The 23,159-nt window shown below is 35.3% G+C and overlaps 1 protein-coding gene across 5 annotated transcripts in view; it reads right to left on the bottom strand.

Moving 5' to 3' along the window:
- Positions 1 to 800: 800 nt before the first annotated feature.
- The window catches only part of EXOC1 (exocyst complex component 1), a 61,833-nt gene continuing 39,474 nt past the window's right edge, over positions 801 to 23,159 (bottom strand). For 3 of the 5 annotated variants that reach the window (XM_047091121.1, XM_047091120.1, XM_047091122.1), the window contains 9 exons: positions 21,281 to 21,325; positions 19,607 to 19,770; positions 18,946 to 19,053; positions 17,112 to 17,188; positions 16,355 to 16,583; positions 8,163 to 8,346; positions 6,139 to 6,338; positions 3,579 to 3,773; positions 801 to 1,734 (listed from right to left, as the gene is read on the bottom strand). In XM_047091121.1, coding sequence (XP_046947077.1) covers positions 1,582 to 1,734; positions 3,579 to 3,773; positions 6,139 to 6,338; positions 8,163 to 8,346; positions 16,355 to 16,583; positions 17,112 to 17,188; positions 18,946 to 19,053; positions 19,607 to 19,770; positions 21,281 to 21,325 — 1,355 coding nt within the window. In that variant the 3' untranslated portion in view covers positions 801 to 1,581. Of the gene's footprint in view, positions 1,735 to 3,578; positions 3,774 to 6,138; positions 6,339 to 8,162; positions 8,347 to 16,354; positions 16,584 to 17,111; positions 17,189 to 18,945; positions 19,054 to 19,606; positions 19,771 to 21,280; positions 21,326 to 23,159 lie in introns of those variants that run through there. The other 2 variants (XM_047091123.1, XM_047091124.1) reach the window with 2 other exon arrangements.

Here is a 23,159-nt window from a genome sequence, read left to right as displayed (position 1 = left end):
TTTCAGTTTGTTCAGCTTTTCACTTGTTAGACTGGAGAGGCGACTTTCAAGCTTGTTAGGCACAGGGCTAGAATATTGGAAATCTGTACTGAATCCTTACATTTGAGGATAACTGCCACTTCTACTATGTTATGTGTTCTTACACGGACACATGAAATATTCCTCCACTTACGTAGGCCTTCTTTAATATCTTTCAATAGTTTTATAATTTTCTTCATAAAGGTCTTATACATCTTGTGCTGCTATAATAAAATACCATAGACTGAGTGGGTTAACTAACAGAACTTTATTTTCTCAGTTTTGGAGGCTGGAAGTCCAAGATCAGGGTGCTGGCATGGTTGGGTTCTCGTGAGCTCTCTTTCCGGCCTGCAGATGGCTGCCTTCCTGCTGTGTCCTCACATGGCAAAGAGCCCTGGTGGCTTCTTACAAGGGTAGGATTTCTACTGGATCAGGGCGCTATACTTATGACCCCATTTAACCTTAATCTCTCTCCTTAAAGCCTTATTTCTAATCAGATTCTGGCGGGGGGAGGGGATGCTGGTTAGGGGTTCCACATAGGAATTCTGAGAAGATACATTTCAGTTAATAGTACAATGGTTTGTTAGATTGGTCCTAAATACTAAACATTTTTGATGCTATTATAAATGGTTTTATTTTTCTTATTATACTCTTAAGTGTTTTATTGTAAATGAACATGTAATTTTTGTTTACTGATTTTATAAGAATTTGCTTTTATACAAAAAAATAGCAAATAACAGATCTAAGAATGATATTACCAAATTTTAACTTTTCTGAAAAAATTTTTTTTTGAAAATGTCTTTATTTCAGATTCATTGCTACACAGAGTCACATAATCCTCAAAATCTAAGTCTACAACTGGTCATCACAAGATCCCTGTCCATATACACATTAGTTAGACAGAGGGAAAAATTCTGTACAATATTTTAGTAGTTACATGATTTGAAAGCAATAGTGAATTGGTGAAAACTGAAGAACTTTCAATGCATTACACACAGGATAACTATTCTCAAATACAAGAAACTAGGCAATAAAAGAAAACTTTCTGTTCAGTTACAGAAGAATGCTAAAGGCATTTTATGATGAGAGAAATGCTTTAAGTTAGTACACAACCTACTGGGTAAATAAAACTGCTACATAAATTGGTACTTTTGTTCTTGAATATTTGTAGTATGGTATTACCCATTTACCTGACATTTAATAATACATAAAGTTCAAGTCTGGGTTCTCAAGACAGTTACTTGATAATTTTGAATAGTGTCTGGTGTACCCAGTGTTTTTTTCATTTATCTTTCACTTTCTGGGACACTCAATTTGCTGTTTTTCCTTTCACATGCCCCTGTTAGCACATATGGCCAAGCAACCACCTGTAACAGGGAAGTCTCATGTTATTAGTTACACAGGTAAGGGAAGTTGCATATACCCACTCCTCCTATCCAGTCTGTTGACTTAAAGCAGCAGGGGCAACCTAGCACCTAAATCTTTTCTTGCCACACACATACACACACACACACACACACACACACACAATAGTAGACACTTCTTTCATCTATCTCTTCTGTTTTAGTGGGACTGTGCAATGCTGGAACAATAATCTAGAATGTCCTGAATGGTGAATTCCATCGTAACGCCAGATCCAGGATAACAGCGAGCTATCAAACCTTCAAAGTGCTTATACTGGCGTATAAATTCATCTTGCATAGAGTGCCACACCACCTATTATAAAAATGAAAATAAGTTACTAAATTATGAATGAAAATATATAATCAAGTTAAGTAGAAATAATGTCAAGACATATTCTAAGAATTTAGCAGTGTAATGGTTAAGAACATGCACCCTGGCTCCTTAGACTTAGAACATATGTGACCCTGATTATGTTGAATCACTACCCTGTGCCTCAAGCTCCTCATCTGTAAGCCGGGGTAGTAACAATGATACCTTCCTCATAAGTTTCTTGTGAGGATTAAATGAGTGCATGTATGTAAAGTGCTTAGAACATGTTTGACATAGCGAGCACTCATTACATTTTAGCCATTATTATATCTACTACAATATCCAATACAGATGTGTATTTACACAATTATATATGGAACTAAGACTAGTAATTAAATGGAATGCAACAGTTAATGCTTAAATTTCTTTTCAGATTAAAGTTTAAAAAGTTCTTTAGCTAAAATTGATGATACAAAACATTGCTTGATGCTATGAAGGACACCAAGATGGATTATCTGCAATCCAAGGATTTATGATTTAGCAGTGGGAATAACTATGTAGACACCTATCAAGGCAGAATCTGATTTTACATTGACATATTAGCTAATACTAACAGGTTACATTTATTTATTTATTTTTTCAATGTTTATTTTTTTTCTGAAAGAGAGAGTGAGTGTGAGCAGGGGAGGGACAGAGAGAGATGGAGTGAGAGAATCTCAAGCAGAATCCATGCTCAGCACAGAGCCCAAGGTAGGGCTCAATCTCATAACCACAAAATTACAACCTGAGCCGATATCAAGAGTTGGATTCTTCAACGACTGAGCCACCCAGGCATCCATAACAGGTTACATTTATTGATGCTTACTGTGTATCAGCACAGTACAAAGGCTTTATATATGTATCATCCTATTTACATCTCATGACTAGCTGGTGAGGGTGGGTGCTATGACCATCATCACTATCCAACAGATAGTATTCTTCCAGGATTTTTCCTCATAAACCCTAAACATCATAAATACTAAATTCCTGTCACCTTAAGTCTATTTGCTAAAGAGTATTACACTTTTGGCTTTACATCTTTTAGCTCATGGTATTTCTTCCACCTGGAATGTCACTCCTTTTGCTTTATCTGTACCTACCTGAATTTCAGAGGCTGACACAAATGCAATAACCCTCATGAAGCCTTTGATGATGTTGAAATCTGAATTATTCTCACTCACGTCTGGGTCTTTCAGTATGGTTTAAGAAAAATGGCTCAATTTGGGGTTTAAATCTGGCTCTACCATCCGTTAGCTATGAGATCTTGGTCATGTTACTCCACCTCCCTAAGCTTTTGATTTTCTCATCTGTAAAATGGCAATGACAATAATAGTAGTGTCCACTATATGAGGGAGGTATTATTTCCACTTTTCAAATAAGAAAATTGAGGCTCAGAGAAGTTAAGCAACTTGCCTAAAGTCATACAACTTAATCTAGAGCTGCATTTCTAACTCTGGCCCCCATGCTCAGCATCACTCCGCTGTACTATGCTCTATTCCATTTAGTTACCTTCCTCAAATCTAAAAAACAAACAAACAAAAACCTCAAAAAAACCCACAGCCCTAAGCAGAACAACTAATGTCTCAAAACAATAAAGCAGAAATATAAGATAAACAGGAATAGCCATATAAACTTATATTATCAATGTTGTTCCTTTCTTCCTCACAACTCATTAATCTGGCCTATAATTCATGGAACTTTCCTCCTGCACTAAAATAGAAAATCTGTAGCCTTTCTAGATGACTCCTGGAGAAAAGCAATATATGTAAAGATGTGCAATCTAGGATGGTTAAAGGAACTAAGCATACCTGAAGTAAGTTCTCCTCTTCGCATAAATGTTTATCAACCTTTTTGTAGAGGTTATCTAGACCTTTTTTCACTTCCTTTCCAGGATACTCTTTAATGACTTTACGAAGTTCTTGTTTGTTAAATGCAAGTTGATAGCTTACTTCCTCCTCTCTTATACCCTGTGCCACACGAGCTTCAACACCTTCAAAGAAATGCTTCAAGGAAATGAAAAGAAATAATGGCTAAGCACTGCTTTTATTACCACTTAAATTAAAAAAAAAAACCCTCATTATAAAATAGTATTTATTCACTGTATTAAACTCAGAAAATATATTAAAAATGCATCACACTACTCAGAGATAACCACTGTTAACATTTGAGATTTCCTTCTAGTCTTTTCTTGTAAATATATAAATTAGGTTATATTATATGTTGTATTTCCCATTTAATATTTTGTTTTCTCCAAACTATAAATTTTAACAGCTGCATAATGTTCTATCTAATGGCTGAACTACAATTTATTCATTGCTCCTGTATTGGATATTTAACATTTTTCACTTTTTCAGAGTTGGCAAAATCTACTCCGATTAAAAGAAATTTATTGTACACACAGTGGTCATAAATATTTTTCATACAAAAGTATTTACCCACAATACTGATTACTTTCCAGTACAAATTTCAAGGTCTATGATTCCTTAGTTGAGGAGCATCATTTTAAGTATTCTGAAGATTCTTCAAATACATAATTTGCTTCCAAGTTCAATCACTTTATATTTCTATCTATAGGACATGAAACTGCTACTTACCACATAATCATCAGAATTACCACAATTTAAAGAAATTACATTTTGATGAGTGAAAAGGTTTATTTGTTGTTTTATTTCATGACTCTTTGGCTATAAATGAAATTAACCTGCTTTCATATTTTATAGTATATTCAGAACCCTTGCCCATTTATACATTGGGATCTTAGTGCTTTCCTTATTGATTTTAAAAAGGCATTTTATATTAAATATACTGACTATTGTATTGTTACAAATATTCATTTCAGGTCGTCTTTGAAATATATTTGTTTTTTAAATATGCAGTTTTATTGATTGACACACCTTTATGTGAGTACTGTACAATATGATTTAATGCTGACAAGCCAAATCTCCTCTCGTTACTTTTCTCTAAAATTTTCTTGGCAAGTACTATTTGTTTTTCATTAAATTATTATGCTTTTGCTAATAATTTTTTTGATAAATTTATTCCTGGTGCTTTTAAAAATTTTGTTTCTACATAAACTTTTTTTTTTTTTAAGTTCATCTGTTTATTTTGAGACAAGGATAGAGAGAGATTGTGTGTGTGCATGTGCACATGCAAGCAGGGAAGCACCGGGGGTGGGGGGAGAGAAAATCTCAGGTAGCCCCTGTGTTGGCAGTGCAGAGCCCTATGTAGGGCTTGATCTCATAAACTGTGATATCATGACCTGAGCCAAAATCAAGAGTCACACACTGAACTGACTGAGCCACCCAGGTGCCCCTGTTTCTCCATAACCTTTTAATTGCTTGTTATAACATACCAGAAATAAATTATTTTTTTATACACTTATTTCAAATCCTGCTACTTTATCATAGATCAGTAATTTCAACCTATTATATATAGGTAATTATAACCTTAACTTTCCTTTCCATATCTTTTATTTATGTTTCTGGTCTTATTGCATTGGCTAGAGCTTCTGTAACAATGTTAAATATTAAAGGATCTAGCAATGATTCTCCTTTAAATTTTATTTCAAAGGGAATGGTTCTAATGTTGCAGTTAAGTACCAAGTAGACTTTAGGTCTGAGAAAGACCTTTTACCCTAGAGAAATAATATCTGTCTGTTCTTAAGTTTTAGAAGGAATTGGTTGTGGATTTGATTAAATGTCTTTTAAGCATTTGTTGTTGACAACATATATATATTTTGGCTCTAATTTCAAGTTAAAAACTTATGAAAGAGCACTAATCACATTGTGGACAAAGTTATCTAGAAGGGTCCACTGAAGCTTCCACTATTGTAAAGTTCTCTAAAACCATCCATTCTTAATTGTAATAATCAAATATGCTCTGGAGAATGACTCACTTCAGAAAAGGAAGTGAAAGAAAAAGGTAATGAAAAAAGCAATTTTTGGTTTTCCTTTTATCTTGATAAAGTTTTCAAAATCTTCATTTGAACTAGGGTTAGAGATGAGCCATTTATGAGGAAAAAAGAGAACCTGGTACAATGGAAAAGCCTAATCTAGGGTTCATTCCCCCAGCTTTGCTACTTGCCAGTTATTATGACTTCAAGCAAGTTTATTTACTTTCAGTTTCTTCATTTGTAAAATGGGTTGATGCTACCTTAGCCCAGATCATTTTTCGCAAGAATTAAAACAAGGTATAGAGCACCTAATAGTGTCTTCGCACACTGGAACCTTTGATAACTGAGTCCCTCCTTCCTTATCCTTTTGCATCAATACATGAGCAAATTAGTATGAATGTTTGTGTTATTCATATCTAAATATATGATATACAGGTTCAAAATCAGGAAAATTCACTGAATGAAAATATACTTACATTTAGCTTTTCAAGAGGTTGTCCTAAAGAGTAAATGACATAAGACTGAAGGTGATCTGTGTATTTTTGTTTGGCTTCTTTTTTTTCAGCTTCTAGACATGAGATTTTCAAACGAGACAGTGTTGCAAAAATATGGTGAAAGTTTTCCATCATAACTACATCCCTGGGGGTCTTCTGGCTTTCATTTGCTACTTTCTCCACTAAAATCAAAAAGAGAAAAAATACAATAACATTTTGATATGAATAGGACCATATTTAGCTATAAAAATATTTACATGATTTTTTTCATTTGTAAGTTTAAGAAGTAAGCACATTTCTGGACTTAATAAAATATACTAAAGGGTTTTCATATCCACTTAAATCTAATTAAAAAATCACTCTAAAACAGTCATATATATGTGTGTGTGTGTGTGTGTGTGTCTGTGTATATAAATGTGTATATATACACATTTGCATATATACAAATATTTCAAATACACTAAATCTGGATTCCTATTTGCAATTTTCAGCCAAAGAAATTCTAAATTGCTCAAGTACTTAAAAATGTAGAAAGCAAATAAATAAACAAATACAATCACAAGTACCAGGGAAAATAAAGCTAATTAAAAAAAAAAAAACAACTTTTGTGATAGCATGACCTTTTTAAGAATGGTCCAAAAACTTAGAAGTCATAAAGGGAAAGATAAATAAATCTGACATGAAATTTCAAAGCTCTTGCATGGTAAAAAAAAACAAAAAACAAAAAACAAAAAAAAAAAAACCAACCATAAACAAAATCAATTTATAGCCTATTAGGTCGACAAAGAATAAAAAGACTGATAATATCTACTAATATCCAGCATTAATGAGATGTGATGAAAACTCTCACCAACCGTTCAGAACACTAAACTGGTTTAACCTTTCTGTATGGCAATTTGGCAAAGGCCTTGAGATATATGCAAACCTTTTGACCTGGTAATTCCATTTCCAGTAATTTACCCCAAGGAAATGACTGGACAAGAATACAAAAATATATGCAAAAAATTAGAAACAAACTAAATGCTTACTAATAGGAGATTTGATAAATAATAACACATGGAATACTATGCGGTCATGAAAATGATTATAGTAATAACATAAATTGACAAGGAAAGGCACTAGAATTATGGAGTAGCAGGTTATATTAAAGAACACACACACACACACACACACACACACTCAACATACACATATATATATGAAGGAGAAATATTAAACAGTTTGGAAGGATAAAAATTAAATGTTATCTCTGCCTGATGAGATTACAAATTATTTTCTTCTTGATTTTTAAAATTTGTTTTTTTATTTTTGGAGGTGTGTAATAAGCATGTATTACTTTACAATCAGACAAAGAAAAGCTACTGTGAATTTCAAAAGAAATCTCAACCATACAAACATCCAATCATGTAATTTATCCATCTTTCCCTTGACCTGATCCCACCGAAAATGTTATATGTGATTGGTAAGATGATTCCTCTTCCTGTCAATTGTTTCAGCTTTTAAAATTCCTGACTACATGCAATCAGATCATTTATCTGAAACTAAATGGCACATCCTACTGTTTCTGTAACTTAATTGTGGGATCTGATACTACAGGAAGACAGTGAATTATATAGTATTTTAGCATTAATCTACCTTATGGGACAGGAATGAAAACTGAGGCCTAAAGAAGTATATTGATTTGCTTAAGGTTACACAGACATTTGCTAAGCTGCAAATGTAAAATCTCATTTTTAATTTTTAAATTTTTTTGAAAGGTCATTTTTGGGGATTAAAAAAGGAATTTCAATTTTGCATAGTGATAAGCCCATATGAACCCTAAAATAGAAGTGGTTCCTGATGGATATGAATGGGTTTTATTTTTCAGGTTCAAGAAATAATTACTTTCAGAAAGTTAAAAAAGACTATAGAATATGGAAAATGAATGTATCTATCCTCCAACTTGAATTACCATAATAGTGAAAACAACCAACCAAAAAATTCTTTAGAACATAACAAAAGCTTACCATTAACAAATACTCCTCTGATAAGTTTGGTATATGCTTTATCTAGATCTCCACGACGCTCAGCATTTTTAAAGATCGATTCTGCGAGTCCAGCAAATTCTTCAAATTCAGCAACAAATGGAAGAATTCCTACTTTACTCTTTTTTGAGATCTTTACTTCTTCCATTTGCCTTATTTGATTACTCTAATGTTAGGCAGAAAGCAAGGGAGAGAAAGAGCCAGGCAGCTTAGAAACAACATATAGTCATAAGCAAATGTATACATCATAGTGGCAGGACATAATTTAGTACCTAGAACATTTTGGATGTTTACTAATTACAGATTAATACGATAGGGATAACCAAGAAAAACTATTTTCATAAATTAAAACCATAAGAGACTCTTAACTATAGAGAACAAACGGAGGGTTGATGGAGGTATGTGGGTCGGGGGATGGGCTAAATGGGTGATGGGTATTAAGGAGGACACTTATTGTGATGAGCACTGGGTGTTATATGTAAGTGATGAATCACTGAATTCTACTCCTGAAACCAATTTTACTGTAAATGTATCCTAACTAGAACTTATATAAAAACTTCAAATTTTAAAAAAGTACATATATTTTAAGAAAATAATATCAAGGAAAAAAAATCCAAATTATTTAAAACAAGATACAATCAAACCTTGTGAACCTCAAGTATTTATTTGTTCAAAGAAAAACAAGCAATAAACAATTCTGTTATTCATGAAAGGTAAGTATAAGGCAATTGTTTATCTTGGGGCAGACTAGATAACAGAGCACACACAGGATTCCTCTAGGTTATTTCTGGTTGGTGGCCATGTGGCCAAGTTTGAGAACCATAGTCATTTCCAATTCTCATTAGCCTAAATTTTGTGTTTGGATAGAGCAGTTCTTTAATTTCTGGGTGTGAGAACAGAGAGGGAGAACAGGCATTTCTACTACAGATTTACATACTATATAGTTTTCCATGTATCCATCAGTTACTTATTCTAAAATTATTTCAGCAAAGTGCTTGTGTGCGATGTTGACAAATAAAAAAGGGGTATCTCATATAGACAAAACCTAGACATTTGGGTCAAAAAGATCCACAAATTCAATTACGGTTCTGTGTACTTCTCAGAGGATCTAGATATATTCACAGTAAGAAATACACTGCTAAATACTGTAAGATCATTTTTACTTCTACCTAAAATTTCATAAATGATTTTGGGGGTATAACTTGAAAATCAAATGACATGTGGCTTAGAAAAGTAATTACTTCCAGGCTACAGATATTAGTATTAGAAAGTCCTGTGGAGCACTGTCACCCATTTGATATTATCTTTATTATTATGGCATACCCATTTTATTGCGCTTCACTTTTTTCCAACAGCATTTGCTAACTTCACGTCTCTATGTCACATTTTGGTAACTGGCAATATTTCAAGCTTTTTTGATCATTATTATTATATTTGTAAGGATCTTCTGTGATGCATGATCTTTTGTTTGGCTTGCCACAAACCATGTCCGTATAAGCTGGCAGAGTTAATCAATAAATGTGTGTATTCTGACTACTCTACCAACCAGCCATTCCTCCATCTCCCTCCCTCTCCTCAGGCCTAGACACAATTTTATTTTCTGAGACACAATATTGACATGAGGCCATTTAATAGCCCTATAATGGCCTCTAAGTGTTCAAGGGAAAGGAATAATCCACACGTTTCTCAATTTAAATCAACAACTAAAAATGATTAAGCCTAGTGAGGAAGGCATATCAAAAGAGGACACGCTGAAAGGTAGGCCTTTTGCGTCAAATAGTCAAGTTGTGAATGCAAAGAAAAAGTTTTTGAAGGAAATGAAAAGTGTTACTCCAGTGAACACATAAATGGTAAGAAAGCAAATTAGCCTTATTGCTTATACGGAAAAAATCTGAGTGGTCAGGACAGAAGATCAAGCCAGCCACAACATCCTCTTAAACCAAAGCCTAATCCAGAGCAAGGACCTAACTCTTCTCAATTCTATGAAGGTTGAGAGAGGTGAGGAAGATGCAGAAGAAAAGTATGAAGCTAGCAGAGGTTGGTTCATGAGGTTTAAGGAAAGAAGCCATCTCCATAACATAAAGTGCAAGGTGAGGCAGCAAGTGCTGATGTAGAAGCTGCAAGTTACCCAGAAGGTCTCGCTAAGATCATTAATCAAAGTGGCTACACTGAGCGACAGATTTTCAGTGTAGACACAACAGTCTTATTTTGGGAGAAGATGTCATTTAGGACTTTCATAGGTACAGAGACATCACTGCCTGGCTTCAAAGCCTTGGGACAGGCTCACTTGTTAGGGGCTAATGTTGGTGACTTTAAGTTGAAGCCAATGCCCATTTACCATTCCCCAAATCGTAGGGCCCTCGAGAATTATGCAAATTTATTCTGCTTCTGCTCTATAAATAGAATAAGAAAGCCTGGATGATAGCTCATCTGTTTACAACATGATTTATGGACTATTTCAAGCTCACTGTTGAGACCTACTATTCAGAAAACAGATTCCTTTCAAAATATGACTGCTCAATGACAACGCACCTGGTTACCCAAGGGCTCTGATGGAGATGCACAATGAGATTAATGGTGTTTACGTGTTTGCTGACACAACATCCATTCTGCAGCCCATGGATCAAGGAATCATTTCAACTTTCAAGTTTTATTATTTAAGAAAAATATTTTGGGGGCACCTGGGTGGTTCAGTCGGTTAAGCAGCCGACTTTGGCTCAGGTCATGATCTCGCGGTCCGTGAGTTCGAGCCCCGCGTTGGGCTCTGTGCTGACAGCTTGGAGCCTGGAGCCTGTTTCGGATTCTGTGTCTCCCTCTCTGACCCTCCCCCGTTCATGCTCGGTCTCTCTCTGTCTCAAAAATAAATAAACGTTAAAAAAAAATTAATAAAAAAAAAAAAAGAAAAATATTTTTGATTTTGTATCTGATGAATCTGGGCAAAATAAATTAAAAACCTTCTGAAGAGGATTCACCATTCTAGATGCCAATAAGAACATTTGTGTTTCATGGGAAGAGGTCAAAAGCATCAACATGAACAGGAGTTTGAAAGAAGATGCTTCTACCCTCATGGATGACTGTGAAGGGTTCAAGACTTCAGTGGAGGAAGTAACTGCAGATATGGTGGAAATAACAAGAGAACTAGAAGTGGAGCCTGATGATGTAACTGAATTGCTACAATCTCATGATAAAACTTTAACAGATGAGTTGCTTCTTACGGATGAGTTAAGAAAGTGGTTTCTTGGGATAGAACATACTTCTGTTAAAGATGCTGTGAAGACTGTTGAAATGACAACAACAGATTTAGAACTAAGTTTAGAATTTACATAAACTTAGTTGATAAAGCAGCAGCAGGGTTGAGAGGACTGACTCCAATTTTGAAAGAAGTTCTGTGGATAGAATGTTATCAAACAGCATCCCATGCTATAGAGAAATTGTTTGTGAAAAGAAGAGTTGATTTATGGGGCAAACTTCATTGTTGTCTTATTTTAAGAAACTGCCACAGCCACCCCAGCCTTCAGTAATCATCACCCTGATCACTTAGCAGCCATAAACCTGGAGTCAAGACCTTCCATCAGAGAAAAGATGACAACTCACTGAAAGTTCAGATGATGGTCAGCATTTTTTAGCAATAAAATATTTTTATATTATATATATTGTTTTTTAGACATTGAACATTAAATAGACTACATTATAGTGTAAAAATAAGTTTTATATGTACTGGGAAACCAAAAAATTCATGTGCATTCACTTTGTTGCAATACTGGCTTTACTGTAATACTAGCTCTATTGTGGTAGCCTGGCCCAGCTGAAGCTGAAATATTTCTGAGGTATTCTTGTATTCCAATATTTATTTATCAGTATTGATAACTGTGAAGAGTAAAAATGAATGCAGTAGAGAGGGTAGTGTAAGACTGTAGGCACTGGAACCAGACTGTCTGGGTACGAATACCAACTCTATTACTTTGACCTGGAGAAAGTAACATAACGTCTCAGAGCATCTACCTTATGTAGCAGGGAGGAGGTTGTGAGGATTAGATGAGATAATGTGTGCCAGGTGCTTAGATCAGCATCTGGTACACAGTGAGCACTAATTTAGAATGCTGGTCTATGGTTGTTATTAAACTGCATGAAGATTTTTGTTTAGTGTGGCACTTAAATTTTTTTAGATGTTTTTTCATTTTCTGGAGAGAGAGAGAGAGAGAGAGCACGCGTGAGTGAGGGAGGGTCAGAGAGAGAGGGAGACACAGAATCAGAAGCAGGTTCCAGGCTCTGAGCTGTCAGCACAGAGCCTGATGCGGGGCTCGAAATCATAAACCGTGAGATCACGACCTGAGCCGAAGTTGGAGCTTAACCAACTGAGCAACCCCGGTGCGCCCAGCGGGGTATTAAAATGCACAGGATGTAATTATAGCATGAATATACTTAAATATTAAAAGGAAATATTCTAGGGGCACCTTGGGTGGCTCAGTCGGTTGAGTGTCTGACTTCGGCTCAGGCCATGGTCTCACGGTCCATGAGTTTGAGCCTCACAGCGGGTCTGTGATGACAGCTCAGAACCTGCAGCTTGCTTTGGATTCTGTGTCTCCCTCTCTCTCTGCCTCTTCCCTACTCACACTCTCTCTCAAAAATAAATAAACATTAAAAAAAAAAAAGGAAATATTCTAAATGACATTTGTCTTTTCTGACTTTGTAACTCGTAGAATAGAAACAATGCATTCATTTAAGAAAAGAGCCATCAATGCAAAAATGAACTACTGGGACCTCATCAAAATAAAAAGCTTCTGCACAGCGAAGGAAACAATCAGCAAAACTAAAAGGCAACCGACAGAATGGGAGAAGATATTTGCAAATGACATATCAGATAAAGGGTTAGTATCCAAAATCTATAAAGAACTTATCAAACTCAACACCCAAAAACAAATAATCCAGTGAAGAAATGGGCAAAAGACAGGAATAGACACTTCTCCAAGGAAGACATCCAGATGGCCAACTGACACATGAAAAAATGCTCCCCATCACTCATCATCAGGGAAATACAAATCAAAACCACAATGAGACACCACCTCACACCTGTCAGAGTGGCAAACATTAACAACTCAGGCAACAACACATGTTGGCGAGGACGCAGAGAAAGAGGATCTCTTTTGCATTGTTGGTGGCAATGCAAGCTGGTGCAGCCACTCTGGAAAACAGTATGGAGGTTCCTCAAAAAACTAAAAATAGAGCTCCCCTAACGACCCAGCAATTGCACTACTAGGCATTTATCCACGGGATACAGGTGTGCTGTTTTGAAGGGACACATGCATCCCCATGTTTATAGCAGCACTATCGACAATAGCCAAAGTATGGAAAGAGCCCAAATGTCCATCGATGGATGAATGGATAAAGAAGATGTGATACACACACACATACACACACATACACACACATATATACATGCAATGGAGTATTACTCGGCAATCAAAAAGAATGAAATCTTGCCATTTGCAACTATGTGGATGGAACTGGAGGGTATTATGCTAAGTGAAATTAGTCAGAGAAAGACAAAAATCATATGATTTCACTCATATGAGGACATTAAGAGACAAAACAGGTGAACATAAGGAAGGGAAACAAAAATAATATAAAAACAGGGAGGGGGGACAAAACAGAAGAGACTCATAAATATGAAGAACAAACTGAGGATTATTGGAGGGGTTGTGGGAGGGGGGATGGGCTAAATGGGTAAGGGACATTAAGGAAACTACTCCTGAAATCATTGTTTCACTATATGGTAACTAATTTGAATGTAAATTTTAAAAAATAAAAAAGTAAAATAAAAAAAAGAGCCATCAATGAACTAAATCTTATAAAAATAAAATTTCTCTCAAGCTCATTGTACACATTACTTGCAGCTTATTACTCAACACAGAGGTTACTCGGTGATTAAGACTATAACTTTGATGTGAGGCACATAGCATGTGAGGCTTATCTGTGCTTTGTTCTTGGCAACTTAACCAAATCACATCACTCTCAAAGGTTTAAGGGCGCAAATCGCATTACTAAAGTGAGGAATCCTGGAAAGCAAATTAAGCACAGGTAAGAATGTATAGGACCGCAGAGCCGAGCTTGGTAGTACTTGATATGTCACTTACTTCCTATTTTAGCTCTAGTTCAGGCTAGGCTAGCTTTCTTAGTCCTGTTCTTTGAAGAACACCAGATACTTTGATCTTGGCCACCAAATGAAGAGCCAAACGCAGGCGCTATCCCATTTTCTACAGCCATCTGACATTCATGCTTTTGGCTCAATACAAACAGACCCATTCAAGGTCTGCCTTAGGTCCTAATCTTGTCCCAAATACCAAAACATAGAACACTTATGGAGTACACACAATCCACCAGACACTGAGAAGACAGGAGTTAAAATAAGACACAGAGATGAGAGGCGGCAGAAGGAACTATCCTTCCCTATAGTGACAAAAGATAGATCCTTTAGAAATATATGCAATTTTATGAGAAAATATTTGAGTTTGCACCTTTGTCTAAGTTAATTTTGCTTTGTTTCTCCACTGCTCTGTTTTGAGAATAACATGAACATTCTTTAATAAACTATTATTAATTACTACCACTGGCAGCAGCGTGAGCACCACCACCGCCATTATGAGCCATCAGTTAGTAAGGCCTTATTGCTGTGCAAGGCAGTGTGCTCAGCACTTCATTTGAACCCACATCTACATTTACCTGACACTACATCCTAGGCTTTTAACAATTATGTTCTGTTGGGCTGACAGATGGACTGATAGACAGATAGATAAAGTTATATTTTACTAATAAAAGCAACAAAGCCTTCATAATCTGGAAATGCATAGTGTTCTCATGACTTAGTGTTCCTGCTATGTCACACAGGACTCATTATCTTAGTCTTCAGCAGCTCTTCCTTTTCCCTCTGGCTCTCAGCTTGTGGTCAGAACCTCCAAGTTTATCATCACCTCTGGGGAAGGTGGAAGAGGGAAGAGGATAAGCCTTAAGTGGTCAAATTTCAAAGTATTTAAAATCCCAAGTGAAATCATGTGGTAAGGAAAGAGGATTAACAAAGTCTATTGAGGTGACATTTAAGTTTCTATAGTGAACACATACATACTGCCTTCATACTTTAAAAACTCAATAAATATTATTTTTAAAAAGTGTAAGAATAATATGGATTTTAATTGCCCTTAATGTTTTTATCTCCCATTATTTTATGGGTATTCAAGAACTGGATATATCTTAGAGGTTACATAGTAGAAATATTCAAATGATAGCCATCAAATTTTACATATTAGCTACATTAATAAAATGAACCTTTTATTTTGGAACCTGGCACAGCCCAGTTCATACCTACAAACTTACCAAAACCTAGCAGACAAATATAGCTAATAATTTTTCTTTTTTTCTAGAAGGAAGAAAATAATGATTACTGGAAGTTATTATAAGAACAATGTATTCTTAAAATAGAACAATATGATTATTAATTACAGCTGTTAAACTAGTAAACTAATAAAACTAATTAAATAAAAATTTAAACAACTAAAATAATCCAATTATTAATTTTCTTATTAGAATATGTTTTAAAAACAACAACAACAATAAATCTAAGTGATAGTTTCAGCCGTTTCATGTGATCTGTGGTCCCTAATTGGTTAACTGAGATTTCTTTTAGTGTTTTATTTTTGTTTAATGTTTATTTTTGAGAGAGGGAGAGAGACAGAGTATGAGTTGGGGAGGGGCAGAGAGAGAGGGAGACATAGGCTCCAGGCTCTGAGCTGTCAGCACAGAGCCCGACACGGGGCTCGAACTCATGAACCACAAGATCATGACCTGAGCCAAAGACAGACGTTTAACCAACTGAGCCACTCAGGTGCCCCAGTTAACTGAGATTTCAGTTGACCTAGTGGATCTCTGAAGCAGCTGCTACCTCTACGCCACGGGCTCCAGAACTTGCCAAGATTCAAAGTGTAGAAGGGAAAGTAGCCAGTATAGTATCATCAAACTCTGTTCATATAAATTGCAGCCGACACCCTGCTTCAGGGCTTTGAGGGATGTGAAGAGCAGATCCCCCAATGGCAAGCTGAAAATCTCTTGATTTAAATACATTTACCTATTTTTGCAATCATTAGAACTCTAAGTTACTTAAAAAAAAAAACCAAAAAACTTACAATGCATTTGTCAAAGTTCCTTTTGACAGTCACCAAAACATTTCCCAATGTAGTACTCAGGAAAGAAGCAGGATCCACATTTTGTGCAGTCCACACATGATGACTCATTTTGACAAGCATGTAAAGGGAGTTAAAGCTATCAATTTTGTCTCCTAACGCAATTAGGTTGTTCAGTTCTGGCTCAATGCAGCGAAATATTTTAATCATCATTTGGCGGATCATATCTTTTCTGTTCAGAAAACATACAAAACAGATTACAAGTTTCAAGTGTTTTCATCTTTAACTTTAATCCACTGCATACATACAGAATGACTAAAATTTATTACTTCAATTAAAAATGTCCAAAAATGACGAACTAATTATTCTACATCAGTTTCCAACATAAAAATATTTTTTTGAAGTTAAGTTTTATTACTCAAAACATAACTTGATGTCATTTGTAAAGCTGGATCCTGAAATGTGCTTTGTAATTTCTGAGAAATATGCAATTCAAATGCTACTTCTTACCAGCAAACATCAAAATTGATTGCACTTTTTTGTGATTACCAGAGCAAAGAAGAGTCAGGACTGATTTTAACTCAGTAAGACATCAAGAAGACACTAGGTACACGTGTCAGTGCTCTGAGTACAGTCACATTACCAGAGTCATCTGGTCCCCCCCACCGCCACCTCCCGGCCATTGGAGTGGCATTCCCCGAGGCTCAATTTTAAGGTTTTTTTCCTCCCAAAGAAATGACAGATAGTAACAAACACATACTCTGATGAAACTGGCAGTGGCGCGCCAGCATTATGTTGCCGGGATAATGTTCCTCCATCTATGTCCTCTGCTTCAGTCTGCAAAAATTATTCAGGTAATTTACATAACAAAAGACCAACAATTTGACTATATAGCAAAAGCCTGCTCAGTCTTAAAATTCCTAGGAGAGAATACATTATGAAAACCAATGATTTTTAAAACTGTATAATTTAGTATGCTGCTTAAGAATGTTTATGAGATGTTTTGCTCTTAGATTTGATCTGAGAATTATTGTAGGCTGAGTTGTGCTTGTGTGTGGGTACAGGAAGGGAAAGCAGGGACAGAGGAGATACAGGAGGCTCAGAGCGGGTGTGGGAATGGAGTGGGGGAGCAGCTCAAAAAAACCAGAAAAAACTCTTAAGACAATTTTAAAAATTAAAGAAATCTCATCAATCATTCAAATAAAACTCTGGCATTTAAAAAATGCTATTAAAAATTCTTAGAGGCTAACAAATAAGCAAATTTCTACCATCATCATCTACAACAACATTCATTTTAGATTGCTTTTTATGTTGGTTCTGTTTTTTAAGGTGACCTTAATTTAAAAATCATTTCATTGGGGTGTCTGGGTGGCTCAGTTTGTTAAGCATCTGACTCTTTTATTATTTTTTATTTACTATTATTTGTTTTTAATGTTTATTTATTTTTGAGAGACAGAAAGAGACAAAGCATGAGTGGGGGAGGAGCACAGAGAGGGAGACACATACATCTTTTTAAAAAATTTTTTAATGTTGATTTATTTTTGAGAGAGACAGAACACGAGCAGGGGAGAGGCAGAGAGAGAGAGGCAGACACAGAATGTGAAGCAGGCTCCAGGCTCTGAGCTGTCAGCACAGACTCACAAACAGTATGATTATGACCTGAACTGAAGTTGGACGCTTCACCAACTAAGTCACCCAGGCGCCCCAACATCCGACTCTTGATTTCAACTCACGTCACGACCTCACAGTTCACGGGGTTGAGTCCCACGTTGAGCTCCACGCTGGTGGTGTGGAGCTTGCTTGGGATTCTCTCTCCCTCTCTCTGCCCCTCCCCAACTTGCGCCATTTCTCTCTTAAAATAAACTTAAAAAAAAAAATCACTTTATTTGGGGCGCTTGGGTGGCTCAGTCGGTTAAGGATCCAACTCTAGATCTCAGGGTCATGAGTTCAAGCCTGTGCTGGGCTTCATGCTAGGCATGGAGCCTACTTTAAAAAAAAATTATTTGCATTGTGCTTTTAAGTTTTTCAAAATATTGCAGCAGTCTTTCATTTTATTTTCTTACATTTATGCCACCTGAGAGGCATGCTAAACAGGCATTATTATTATATTCTTGTACAGATGAGGAAAACTGGGGATTAAACAATTGGTTTAAGGTCTTAATGCTAGTTAGTAGCAAAGACATAAGAAAGATTCAGATTTGAGGCTTCTTTCTTTCTTCTTCTTTTTTTTTCCTAGACCATGGTTTATATACTCAAATATCTTTTTTTTTAATTATATTTTTTCTTGGTGACTACTAAAATGCTAAAATTTCTTTTGAATAATGTCTTTTACAAAATGTCTTATATTCAGACATTTTCCACCCTCACTAATTTAGAGGATATTTAAGCCTAAGACAGTCTGGAGTATTAAATTAGATGCTCAAAGTCTATCACTGTTTTTGTTATCTCGTGATATGATAAAAATTATTGAAAACATCCTTACATCGTAAATTTTTTTCTTTTTCTGTTCTGATTTGAAATTGTGACAATAAATTAATAAGGCCAATTATGCTACAGATCATAAATATTAGCCAATAAATAAATGTGAGCCATACCATTGTTCCAGGCATACTTTGATGTTGCTGTAGTTTGAAAAATTTACTTATGAAGTCCTGTTCTGCCAGACACAAGGGCTCTAGTTCACTTAGTACCTGTTCAAAGATCTGAAGAAAACAAAATTAACTGCACCAAATGCTTAAAAAATCATGCACATTCAATGCACTTAGGGACCACAGATGCTTTATCTATAATAATCTCAATAGAATTCCAAAAGAAACTATTCCAAGATTGATAGGACGAAGCAGAAGGATCAAGGCATAACAGGGCCAGACGTACCTAGAATAAAACTCACAACAATTATTCACTTGACATCTAGAAAGAGGAACACAGAGATAAACTTTTTAAACTTAATGCACTGCTGAGAATAATTTAGCTTCATAAAAGCTATTATTTCCTCTCTACTTTGTAGTTGGCTCAAAGAACTTAAGATACAAGCACTTAATGATTTATAGTAAATTTTAATAAAGCTGTTAAAAGTCAATGAATTGATAATACACATTTCAGTTGCCATTTGACTAGCACTTTTTTCAGATTCCAATTGGAAAGTAATATATAGTTAATTAAGAGACAACAGAGCCCAAATTTTTGAACACACTTACAAACTGCTGTTAGAAAACTAATGTTAATGTTTAAGAAGTACTTGTTATTTTATTTTACCTTATCAAATTTGGTCCTGTCAGCAACGTCGAGATCAGAGGCAGACATGTTTCCCATATCCAACAAAGAAGATGACTGAGATCTGCGATTCCCTGAACTCTGAACACTGAGTTTATTTAGACTAGAAGTGGATCCAGTTAATTTCCCAGAACTTCCATGAAGACCTAAGAAATAATAAAACTTTGAAAGTTGTGACCTTCACGAATAAAAGACCCATAGCGTAAACCAGGGCTCTTTCCTCCACTGTCTTCATCTTCCAGTGCTCGTATTACTTATCACACAAGTCTACCACATGGGGCAGGCTGTACAGTGTCCTGCTCCTTCATTAATATTTGTGTCCTATCCCTGAGTATATTGTAAGAACAGCAAAACTACACAGATCCACAGAATAGGACTAGACGGGATCTTAGAGATCACATGATCTATACCCTGCCCAGTCTCACCAAAGTTGTCTGATATTTCTAGACTAAACTAGATGAAGATTTCCTTCTTACTCAAAAGACATGAAAATGGATGAAGGTCCATGACTCCTTAGTGTACTGGCTAACATGACATTTTTATTTCTGAAGAAAACAGCCATATCCCAATATTACTTGTCTCTGCATTAAAAATGAAAATATTGGATTGAACCATACAAACTGCCGATACTTGATCACTCTTGCCCTATAAAAAGTCAATTACATATGATTCGACATAACACATTCCTGAACCCAGAAACTCTGCTTTTATAGTAAGTGAACTGATTAACTACAGTTCTTCAAAAACTAAACAAAATGGGGGCACCTGGATGGTTCAGTCGGTTGGGCATCTGACTTCAGCTCAGGTCATGATCTCACAGTTTGTGAGTTCGAGCCCCACATCGGGCTCTGTGCCCACAGGTTGGAGCCTGGAGCCTGCTTCAGATTCTGTGTCTCACTCTCTCTCTGACCCTCCCCCACTCATGCTCGCTCTCGCTCTCTCTCTCCAAAAAAAACATTAAAAAAAATTTTTTTTAAATAATAAAAAATAAACAAAATGAAGAGAGAAAACAACAACAACCCTGGAAACGTGTTACATTTAAAATACAACTAAAATATAATACATACACCATGAACTATATAATATGGGACATCGTTGGTTAGCTATAAACATAGGTATCCATCATAACCATGAGGAAAAATGAGAACAATGTGGCTGGACAACATTCTACATACATCGAGGCATTAAAGGCTTACATTTTTATAAGAAAATGTAATATTTTTATTCAGAATTGAATATAAATAATTATTTTTAATCTTCTAAAATATTTCTCAGTTAACCTGTATTATTTACTGATGGTCAGAAGGGACAGATAAAGATACAATAAGGACAATTAAAGACATAAACTTCAGTTTCATTATGCAAAATCTGACCATATCTGTAAGAATTTTTATAGTTTTTAAACACAGCCTGAAAACAGAAGTTGAATGGTTAAGCCTTTCACAAATTCCTGACTGCCCACCATATATTTTTAACTATATTTCTTGAATGTAGCCATACCACTACCATCATGTTGCTTTTCTTTCACCAATCAACACCTGGCAACTCAGAGCAATTAATATTTTTGGTGTAACTTTTGTCAAGACAAAAAACTAATTTCTAGACATTAAACAAACATGCATTGAGAATACCTACTAATACACTAAGCATACTCACTCTCTGTTTCCTGTTTGACAGCACTTTCTTTTCGAGGCAGTGTAGCTGTGATGGATTAGGTTGCAAGCATCAAAGACAAAGACAAGTTAATAAACTGCAATTTGCACAAACCATGCACAAGAGGAAGTTAAAGCTCTAGTTTAAAAGACACATGCAAAGAACCATGAGCATCAAGTAACAAGAGGTGCAACATATGTTTAGTTGGGTCAGCTACTGGTTGACAAATTCTGAGAGAAAAAAACTTTACTAGTCTAATGTATTGTTTTTATTCAAATATTCAGGTAAAAAAAAATCTGTATTTGTCAGCCCCCACTCCCAACACTTTTAAATGATTTTTTTTTAAGTTTATGCAGCTAGTATATTTAAATTTAAAAGACTACATTTGTAAGTTTTGGTTTTAGGAAAAAAAAAACACAGTTCAAGTAAAAGTGGGTTTTTTTTTTTTAATTTTGTAAAAATCATTTTATTTTATTTCATCATAGTAAGTATACTCTTTAATCCCCATCCCCTATTTCACCCATCCCCCTATCACCTCCCCTCTGGTAACCCATCAGTTTGTTCTCTTTAATCAAGAGTCTCTTTCTTGGTTTGTCTTTTTCCCTTGCTTGTTTGTTTTGTTTCTTAAATTCTACGTATGAGTGAGATCATAAGGTTGGGTAAAAGTTTAATACAATGGAAATTTATTAGAATGAAGTTGCAGACTCAGACATTAAGAGCATATCTTGCTCCCTGAAAACTCCTGAGTCTCCATGGTACTACATAATGTTATACTACATCTGATAAAAAATTACCTGAGTGGGGCTTTAAAATTATTTGAAAATATAAAGCTGAACTACTTAGTAGCTGGCTTTGTGAACACCTAGGATGAAAAGTATTTATCAAAATACTAATTATCAGGAGATGGGAGGATGGAAAGGTAAAGCCAAAGGGACAGGTTTAATATAGGAATTTGAGTTCCTTTAGGGTCATTTGGCATTTCTTTTATTCTAAAACTTCTCTCTATATAATATTTATTAGATCAGTTGTAGAGATCATCTTGTGAAAAATTCTAAACTCAAATTTGAAGTTAATGTGAAAGGCAAAGAAATTATAGAATGAAAGAGAAAATTAAAAGAATATAACTATAATCTAGAAATATTTCAAAAACAGAGAATAATGTGTCAACTGTCACTATCCCTGCCAAACTTCAAGGCAAAAGCCTGAGTAAAAACAACTACCTTGTCATACCAGGGATATATATATCGTTCCAGCCCTAGCTGCATAAGCTCAAGGGAGTATGAAATAACAAGGCTGGACACTAAAGTGGCAAGCAGGGGTTTTGCTGGAGCTGCTAGCTGGTCAATCAGAACAGTACCTTCTGGTGGCCTTAGGGTGTGACTATACTAAGTTCACCAGTTTCAGAGCAAAGCCTGACACTTCATACACTTTTTTTTTGGTAGCCAATAAATTATGTAGTTACTAGTAAGGTCACTTAATTATAATTTGGGGTTCACAAAAGCTTACATTATTTATCAGCAAAAAAGCAACAATATTCAAGTAACCTTTTAAATATCTTTAAATAATCCCCACTAGACTGTAAACTTCACGAAGGTAGGGTCTTTGCTTATTGCTGCATTCTCAGTACCTAGCAGTGCTTATTACATAATGGGTAATTAATATTTATTATTTTCTAGCCAGCACTGAATTCAGCCTTGTATTCGAGTCTCCTTTAGGAATCAACAAGATTCTTAGCTTAGTGGAGAAACAGAATGAAAAATAATTTTGACATACCACTTCTAAGATTTTGGAAGATTAAATACAAGGGAGGCATTAATTATGCAAATGTATATGTCCAATGGACTAAAATAATATGTATGTGTGTTATCTTAGCTATAGAAAA

This window comes from Lynx rufus, unplaced genomic scaffold (genome assembly GCF_022079265.1).
Source record: "Lynx rufus isolate CCGP_SWC_20201006 ecotype Redwood Valley unplaced genomic scaffold, mLynRuf1.p SCAF_3, whole genome shotgun sequence".
NCBI lineage: Eukaryota > Metazoa > Chordata > Mammalia > Carnivora > Felidae > Lynx > Lynx rufus.
This window is presented reverse-complemented; position numbering and strand designations above follow the sequence as displayed.